General features: G+C 37.8%; 1 protein-coding gene across 1 annotated transcript; it reads right to left on the bottom strand.

The window, feature by feature from the left end:
• Positions 1-336: 336 nt before the first annotated feature.
• On the bottom strand, positions 337-1,183 carry LOC115987642 (late embryogenesis abundant protein At1g64065). Its single transcript, XM_031111236.1, has one exon. The coding sequence runs from the start codon at positions 1,121-1,123 to the stop codon at positions 464-466; it is 660 nt and encodes a 219-aa protein (XP_030967096.1). The 5' UTR covers positions 1,124-1,183; the 3' UTR covers positions 337-463.
• Positions 1,184-9,986: the final 8,803 nt, after the last annotated feature.

Below are 9,986 nucleotides of genomic sequence, written 5' to 3'. Positions count from 1 at the left end.
AAACTAGACAAGCTGTGTTGATTTTTGAGGAAGTTCTCAATTAAACATTGATAGACTAATGATTTCGCAGTTATATCTTCATAATATAGTACAAGCAAAGCTTGTTTACTTTTGTCGGACTATGACATGAAAAGATGAGGAGATTAAAAAATAAAAAGACTAATTCATAGCCATTTAATCACCACTAGCACCTTGAGACTTGAATCCCTTCCATTCCAAAATCAATAGGGTTGTAGTTGGGGGAGAAAATTGATTAGAGATTGCAAAGTATTGGGGAAAAAAAAAAAAGATTAACTTTGGGGTAAATAAAAGGCTCCATCGCAAGAAACTACAAAGTAGAAACTGAAGAAAAAAGTTTGATCGTTTCTACATATAAAATTCTTCCACATAGTGTGTTTATCTTACTAAAATCTACTATATATATATATATATATATATATATTAAGCTTTTAACAAGCATATCCTAAAGTCTAACCTTCCTCTTGCACTTCTGATCTTGAATTGCCTTGCTCGAAATATTAACCGTCATGGTGCAATTCATTTTCACAACAACATGTTTGTTAATAATACTCAACATTTTCACTCGCCCTGGTATTTTTGAATAGCTGCTCATAGTCAATAGCCCTGACCCTACATCCGATTGCAAATTGGGATTGGATATAAGTCTGTCTGTGATAATATCAACTGTGATATTCATTTGCATGGTCCTCCTTGGCTTAGCCTTGCCTGGTGGCCCTCGTGCCTCACCAACTACACTGCCATGGTAAAACAGTGTTGTGGTGGTGTTACTATATTTGAAAGATGCAACGTTTGGATTTTTCACAGACACATCGGCTATTAAAGACATGTTGACACCAGGCTTGGGGATTGTGTTGTTGATTAGCTCGAGCTTAGTGATTGTCACTCCGTTCATTTTGATGATAGGGTCCTTAACTTTGAACACAGTAAATATTAGGATTATGACCACTATGGCTTGAAGTAACAAGAGAGCTGAGATTATGCCACAACATTTGATGTATCTTTTACGCTTGAGTTTTTGTATGTGTAGGGCAGCCTCGTCGTGGTCACTGCTAGGGCAGTCAGTGGCCGGGGCTAGTGGTCTGACCTGCTCCTTCTCCACCATGGCTAAGAGGTTGGAGAGAGAGGGGAGGAGAGAGCTTGTGTTGTTGTCTAGTAGAGTAGTTGTTATGGGGAGTTTTGGAAGAGCATGTTGTGCTTCTATTATTTATAATATAAGATTTGTAATATGAATGGGATTTAGTAACATTGACATTTTTGGTGCTTCGTGCCCAAATTTTCAAGCTGTTGAATGTTGACTAGTGAGTCATTTTTCTCTCGTATGGTTCTTTTTAATAAATAAGAATTATAAAAATTAAATAGAAAGAAGAGGGAGGGGAAAAAAATAAGGGAGAAAAAGTGAACAAGATACTTAAAAAAAACAAAAGGGAACGAAATAATAAGTCATTGGCTTGTTTTCTCCTCGAAGTAGTCAACATCATCTCAACTATCATGCTTCAGTCTTCTTGCTAGTAAACTACATGGAATGAATTTTTTTTTTTTTTTTTGGTCACCAATTGATGTACTGGAAAAAAAAAATAGCAGATACGAGACTATTATAACTGATTTCACATTTAAGGTCAGTTTTGTTTAGCGGGACAATTTATTGAACCATAAAAAGTCTTCCGATTTGGCCCAATGGGAGGGAGCCTTAAACCACTCGTAATCAGCATTTATAAAGAAACAGATTCTCGTTTATGTAAATTGATTAAATTTTAAGAACAACAAATACAAAATGTATGGTTACTTCTTAAATATTGATTTCCATATCAGCTCCTTTTTGAATAATCTGTTATGGTGGAGCCTAACATTGATGAGAAATTGTGAATAAGTGCGCAAACGTAATTATCATGCTTTAATGTGTTATCACCAACCACTAACCACTTGCTCCCCAGTATTTAAAAAAAATGGAACAACCTTCCCTTCCCGTCAGTTCCTTTTTTCAACGATGTATAGATATGGAAAAGGAAAACGCATAAACTCGTGCATTACATGTGTGGTGCATGTGCATCATTCACCTTTTCACCACCCATGTCCAACGAATGAATATACAAAATACATCATAGGGGTTTATCTATGCCTTCACATACCACTTATTGTACAGCGCTAGATGGTCATGGAATACCTTCATTTCTTATAAATTTTTACCTCGTAAATCTCATCAAACTTGTGCATAATATATAAATTAAGTAGGCCATGGAACCATACTCATGCATTTTAAATTTTTAATCCATTGACTTGAGAATATTTCTGTCAAGATAGTTGGAAGTATCCAGATCGTTTAAGAAAGGTTCTCACCTAAAATATCTAGGAACAGTTGAGACTTGGAGGAGGTGGTATCTCATGAGATAAATACTGATTTTATTTATTTTTTATTGAGTTCAATCTATAGTATCCGTTTTTTATAATTGCGTTATTTATCATCATTAAACCAAGATACTAATCGATTTTTGGTATAACCGGAAAATGATCCCCAAATCTCAAGAATTTTATAATATTAATATTAAATAACTAGTTAAATAATTAAATTTATTATTTTCAATGAACTTTAAATTTTGATATCAGTATCAAGAGCTTTGTAGATCAATTGGTAATACTTCTTGCTGTTTTTAACAAAACCATCCAAAGCTATCCACCCTCCCTTGCTATCAAATTATTAAAAAGAAATTATCAGTGATAATTTATTTATTAAAACCCTATTTAAGTCTATTTCCTATTTAAAAGTTAATAAATTTTTGGTGCGGCTTAATCTTTTGGGTTAGAGTACTTCTAATGCTTTATAAAGATTGAAAGAAGCCCCACTAAAAAAAAAATGATGTAGCCACAGTTATATTGCAACTTCCAAGAAGTTACATTACTTAATTACCAGCTTTGATGTTAATCGAATAAGCAAATTAATGATTACAAACACGACACAAAATTGTTTCCAAATAGTCTTCCCTTCACCATCATGTGATTTAATTTTGGTCCAATTAATCACTTCCCCAGCCGCGCCAACGCCGCACCCCCCCCCCCCCCCACCCCCCCCCCGCCCCCACAATGACCCTTTAGGTTGCATCATCCATGGTCATACACAAAATGCCAAAGTAGCATACACTAAAACCTCCACTGCACGACATGGTCAAAAGTGACATATATAGGGCAAAAATAATGATCCATGGGACTTACACTATACACAGAGAGGAAGCAGGGATCCATTCCCTCAACTTGTAATTAGAAATACATATATGCTATGGTAGAATTCTCTTAAGAAAGAATGTACGCATGTCTAAATTCAATACGTCAAACAAATTTTAGTCCAATCGATACCTAAGCAACTAAACACTGAGTTATCTATTAATTTGCACTTAAGTGGTCTTACATCCGGTTCCGGCTCCTCCAAGCTACATGATCATGGGAGTAAATCATGCACGTACAATCTCATTTTCAAAATGCATACCTTATCGCTAAGCATTTGAGTGGTCTTACGTCTGAATAAAATGTTGTTTGTCGTTCCTATGGACTCTTAGGTTTCGGGGGAGTTGATTAATACCGATGGTGTTGCCAGAAAGTCATTGGAATTGCTGGCAATGGCGAAGGACATAAAGTTCATCGATGAAAAAACTGGGAAAAATAATGGGTCTATACTTCCTAATTAAGGTCATCTAAGGGCTTGGGAACAAGGAGAAAGAGCCTATGTGTATGATACCAATTAAAGAGAATGAGTATGTACATCTAGGACCTTGTATGCATCCATTCCATGTTTTAAACCATGCATGCCTCTATAACCCGAATAGTGGTTGCTCATGATGGTGCTTACTATTAAAGTAAGGCACATGGAATCTGATGATGCCAAAATTGTTAGCTAGTTATGTTCATCTAGACGGAATGCGTCATTGGTACCTCGAGGAACCTGCATGAGATTAAGAGATGGGACTTTGCTCAATTGGTCACCGGTGTGGTGTCGGCCATCGAACCTCAATGATAAAGTCAAATAATGATAGTATGTAGGTCTTTTTGTATTTGAATATATGTGTGTACCTTTTCTAGGAGTCTGCCATTTTTTATATAGGGTTTTCTCTTCTAGCCGTTGGTGGCATTCAATGGTGGCTTGAATGCCCTCTTGTAACGTCTTCTAGTGGCTTAATGAGGTAACCTGATGTCTCCTTCAACAGCCATATCTCCTGCATTTATTGGTGTGTAACGACCTCCCATTAAATGTTCGTTTAATGGTGCTTTTGGTAGTCCAATGTGGGTTGTCTGGATGAAGAGAATTACTTGGTTCATCAGCTTCCCCCTATTTTGTGATCATCATAACATGTGATGACGATCATAGGAATATAAAGGGTCATATTTTTCCAATTGTGGCTTTTGAGATTCCATTTTCTTTGCATTTATTGTGACGTGATGGTGCTGTGTGTCGTGGCCACGTGTTGCATTCTGATCGATTGGTAGTTGCACTTTTACTGAGGAAACTCTTGACCTTCCCACGGTTTTAGTTTTTCGAGGAAGCTTTTGAAACTTCTTCTTCTTCTTCTTTCCTATTCTACTCTTCTTTTTCTGAATTTTTCTTCCTCTCAGCTCGATTCTTCTTCTTCTTAGGTACGGTCTTTTCCCTTTTTCCTTTTAAGAAAAGTTTGAAAGTTCAAAAACGTGTATAAACACCTTTGAATGTTTAGACCCCCAAATTACAACTTAACCAATTCAAGCAATATGTTAAACAACTAGTGTGCGGAAACTTAACATATGCTATAATATGAAATTGGTTAAAAACTATCTAAACCAAAACAAAATACAATCCACAGCAGATAATAAAAAGGCAAAGATAAAGAGGAAGGAAGATGCAAACACAAAGACAACACGCGATGTGTTATCGAAGAGGAAACCGAAGCCCTCGACGTAAAACCTCTCCGCCGCCCTCCAAGCGGTAAACAATCCACTAGAAAATACAGTTGGGATACATGGACAGCAATAGACCCTCCAAGCCTAATCTACCCAGTGCACCTAAGCCCTCCAAGCTTCTTGCTCCAACGAGGTTGCGCCGAACCTTTTTCTTTTCTAGCTTCCCGGATTCCGCTACTAGACCGTAGCATCAACCAATGAAGATTGGTTCCTTCCTAACTGCTTCCCAGAAATCCAAACAGCTCTCTCACAGTAGTGATAATGGTGAGAATCAGGTTTGGTATAATGCCTCTCAAGGATTTGACAATGGAAAGGAAGAGAGTTGAGGAATTTGAAGAGACTCTAAGGTATAGATTGTGGGTGAATCAATCTTGTTTTTCTTTAGGGTTTCTCTCTCAAAATTCTCTTTGGAAGCTCTCTCACAATCATGAGTAAAAGGGGTATTTATACTGGAGTGGGAGAGGAATGTGAAACGTCAGGTTTTACAAAACAGGGGTGGCTTGCGGCTTGACCTCGCGGCTTGACCAAGTCGCGAGATCCAGTCGCGAGATAATCGTATGGCCAGTTGTCCTGTTTTGTCCTGTAGTGCTCTAGCTAGCATGACTGTTCATCTTCCAGCATGCTTGGCACGTGTGCTGCGTCTGGCGGCTTGCAGCAGCAAGTCACCCGCGAGTCCCAGCCGCGAATCTCTGTTTTCTTGCACACTCTTGAGCAATCTTCACTCTATCTCACTCACTACCCTTACATCAAACCCACCTAAATACAGGGTTACTAAATGCTGAATTACAAGCAAATTTGGCACGAAATAAAGCCAATTAGATGGTTGAATAAATTCAACCTTACAATCTCCCCCTTTGGCTATTCCGTGACAAAACCCTAAAACAGACTCTAGACTTAAAATGTGAGTTGGGAACAGTTGATCAAAACTCACTCACACCTAACTCTAGAAGCTGTGAAGCACTTGAATCATATGAACATAATACTCCTGAAACACAACAATACACCATGATCATTGTAAGCAGAAAATTATAAAATGCATATGAAACAGGCAATATGTAATCAAGCAAAGATGGAGTTAAGAAACAAACCATGGCTTGATCAACCAAGTGAACACCACAAGGTAGTGATCACAGTGCTCATTCACACTTGGAATGAACACAAGGACATACAAGTTAACAAGCACAAGGCAAGACACTTGTATGTTCAACACTCAACCAATGCATAGTACACAGGGTATATGCATCTAGGAACAATCCTACAAGGGCACAAGAGTGACAGTACATAAATCAAAATGCAAGACATTTAGATTAAAGTACTGATTTCAACATAGCATAAAGGCTGCATTAAGTAAGGTACAAACCATAAAGCCTACAAACTATACATAAAACATTAACCCTGAAAGCTTATAAAAGCACATGGGTACAAACACAAAACTTCCTGAAAAACATCATCAAAAATATATAAAAGATTAAACCAAGAGTATAAGTTATGAGTTAGAAACAACTATATACCAAAAACACAGTGTATCAAACCCATAAAAACAATAAATACCCAACAAACATAAACCTGAACCTATAAGTTTAGAGGATAAGACTTAAAACAAAAGTATGACAAAAGTATGTGTGTACTCCCCCTATCACTATGCACACTTCCCTTTGAACTTTCTCCCCCTTACTGAATGCTCTCCCCCTTTTTGGCACGAATAGCTAAAGGCTTTCGTCCAACTTTTGTTGAATAGCATCTAGCTGATTCTCCATAGTTTCAAGACGCATTTGGACATGGTTGTTTGTGGAGTAGAGAAGTGCCACAATCTCATCAATGCGTTTCTGAATATGCTCAAGTACATTGCCGACTCTATCAGTATGAGGAGCAGTCTGTGCTTGCGGAATACTAGCCGGTGAAGCTTCAGGAACAGCACGTAAAGTAGATGTGGTATGTGCAGGTGTCTCTGATTCAGGGACAGATGGAGTAACCGGAGAGATGTGAACACTCCTTGGTGATTTAGAGGAGTGACTTCTGCTAGCTTGAAGAGTGAACATGGAAATGGGACGCTGACGGGTCAACATTTTTCCATCTGTAGGAGAAATAATGCCTTACGAAGAATGAGCTTTATGATGAGACTGCAAAATGGAATAATTCCTCGAGCTGCAGTTCTACACACGGTCTTCCTCAAGGTGTAGTAGATGTGAGCACATATATCAATGGGGGCTCCTGTAATAAGATCACAAAGGAATAGAGCTCTCCCAAGATTGATGAATGTAGTGTTGGATAGTAGGTAAAGATTGGTGAACATGATCAACTTCAGTGTGGTCAACTCTGGTGCAAACTTTGCGGTGCTGATGGATATTCCTGCACTGGATACTTCATGATCGGATCCTAGAATTTGTAGAATTTCTTCAACCTCTGGAGTTCGTTCATCGTAAGGAGTTAGATCTACTTTCTGAGGTCTGGTGATGCCGAGAAGATCTGCGATGGAGTCTGGGGAAATGCTAAACTCTGTTCCTCTGACCTAGAAAACGAGTTGAACTCCAAGATCAGTTGCATTGGAGAAGCATTCTTTGACCAGCTCATCCATTGGATCATCAAAGTTCCCGAACAAGTTTGCCCAATCTCGTTTCTCAAATATTCGAGGGATAAAAGTGGTCCCTAAGGTGTTAAACTCCACCACCCGTTCCACTATAGTAGTTGACTTGTCAAAAATGTTTGAGTGGACGTGTGAGGTAAGCGGAGTTCTGAACCTATCCTCATTGGGGTCTTGAGATGCCTGTGATGCTAGTCGAGTCCTTTTAGCAACTGGTGTTGCTAGATCGTCATCAACAATGTCTTTACCCTTGGAAGATCGACGAGACATCTGTAAGAGAACAGGCCCACAACAAAGAACCAACAACAGTACCACACAAGATAAATGTCAAAAAGATTCAGTGCTAATCAAAAAATTTCAATACATAAATCCAAACTGAAGATAGTGCAGACCCAACCAAACTTCCAACAATAGAAAGGAGCACAAAATGACAGGTGCAGCAAAATGGTGATAGTGCACAAAGACATAGAGAGACAAAACAACTAACAAAACTGTCAATGAGACAGGTTACCATGACCATGATATGCAAACAGATACAGCATTTGAACATTAAGAACAGATATCATAAAACATTCCACAAGAGATATGAACATGGGAAAATATTTCAAAATGAAGTCACAAAGCATCCAAACTAGAACACATGGTTGATAGACACACATTATGTTATCATAAAAACTCAGTAGCCCAATACCGAAATCCAACATCAACACTCAAGCAAGTGAAATGAGCAAGTCAAATAAGTACCAAACCCATTTACTAAAAGGTTTTCAGTCTCAACAACAGGAAAATATCAGAACAATGAAAAAGCACATTGTGACCGCTCAACATGAAAACAGATGAGAACAATAGCAAACATAACAAGCCATACCCATCACACAAAGAGAGAAATATTTCGAACACAATATCAATCCAAACGGTAATAGAAATATCCATGAAATAGGGAAAACGAGATTGAGAAAGCAAAACCCATACCTTTTCTTGAAGATTTGGACAAGAAATGAAGCACCAATGAGATTTGAAAATGGATTCACGGAGAGTTTAGGAAGGAGATAGTTTAGAGAGAAGATGAACAGTCACAAATGTTCGAGGGAAAACTGAAAAAGATTTAAAAACTGCTCCTATTTCTGCCAAACACGCGTTTTTCGCGACTTGATTAAGTCGCCACACAGTCGCCAGTTCAAGCCGCCAAGACACTCAAGGACAAAAATTTGAAAAATTCTTCTAAGTGTTTTTCGCGACTGGAAGGTCTACCCGCGAGTGAGTCGCGAGCTGAGCCGCGAAAATCTCTGAGTAACCCTCGCGACTGGACCTTCCACTCACGAACAAGTCGCCAAAAATGACCCGCGAAGACGCGACTGAGGCTCGCGACTTGACATACCCGCGACTTAGCCGCCAAAACAGGGCAAAACTGGATTTTTGAAATTTTCAGATTTTTCAAACAAAATACTTTCCAAAAACACCTAAAACACTCAAAAATCTTTTTGTGCTTGAATTAACAAAGATTGAGCATGTGAAAACACATTTCATCAAGTACAATCACACAAATGAATATGACATTTATTGAACATAAACTTGTGTGTTGTGTGTGGATATCAACAATGAGATAGTCCTTAGTCTAATGTGAAGTTTCAATGATCAATTCAACCAAGACATACACAATTAGCACTAGATCATGTGACCCATCTCAATTATAGAAATATGTATATATGACCTCCCACAAAACTTGATAACATAATTTGGAGCTTTACATTTGACTCCACTTTCAATCATAACATTTGATCTTTTTGATCTTTTGAGGCAATCACCTCTCATTGTGAGAGTGATATTTGATATTTCTCTTTAATGAACAAGCCTTTGGCCTTTTGAATAAAAATTTTCTTTAATATAAAGTCGCTTACCCTTTTTCCTAGTCGAATACTAGAATGTGCGACAGGCTTTTGCAGCTCAATATCTCTTTTCATTTGGAGATTTACATTTGGTGAGCTCTTTTTAGCAAAAACATAAATAAATAGTGGGAAGATATATAGACACAAGTCTATGCATGTCTCAAGATCAACATAACCATTCACTAATCATTCATGACAAGTTTGAAGATCTATTTACAATAATCACATAGATTTCAAGATTTTTCCCACAGTGATATGAGTGCATGAAAACAAGCAATGCTCGAAAATGCACAATGCCATTAGCACAAAGGTACAAGGCAAAACAAGTTTTGAGACAAAAACTCAACAAAGTCAATCAAGCTTTTTGATTTTCTAATTTTTATGTGATTTTTGGATTTTTGACACAAGAAACAAAAAGATTGATAAGACAAAATAAAAAAAAATGCACAAGTAGACAAGCAAACAACCAACAGCAAAAACAGCAAGCAAACAAACAAACATCGTCACAAAGCATAAGTAGTATTAATGCATGGACATATTGTAATGCTTATGCATGAGTATCCTTTTTCACCCACACGTCA

Source organism: Quercus lobata, chromosome 4, assembly GCF_001633185.2.
Source record: "Quercus lobata isolate SW786 chromosome 4, ValleyOak3.0 Primary Assembly, whole genome shotgun sequence".
Taxonomy (NCBI): Eukaryota; Viridiplantae; Streptophyta; class Magnoliopsida; order Fagales; family Fagaceae; genus Quercus; species Quercus lobata.
Note: the sequence above shows the minus strand (reverse complement) of the source record. Positions and strands in the feature narration are given on the sequence as shown.

Bases quoted from the DNA above. Each gene is read 5' to 3' on its own strand.
- LOC115987642 (XM_031111236.1), bottom strand. From the start codon at position 1,123: ATGGTGGAGAAGGAGCAGGTCAGACCACTAGCCCCGGCCACTGACTGC.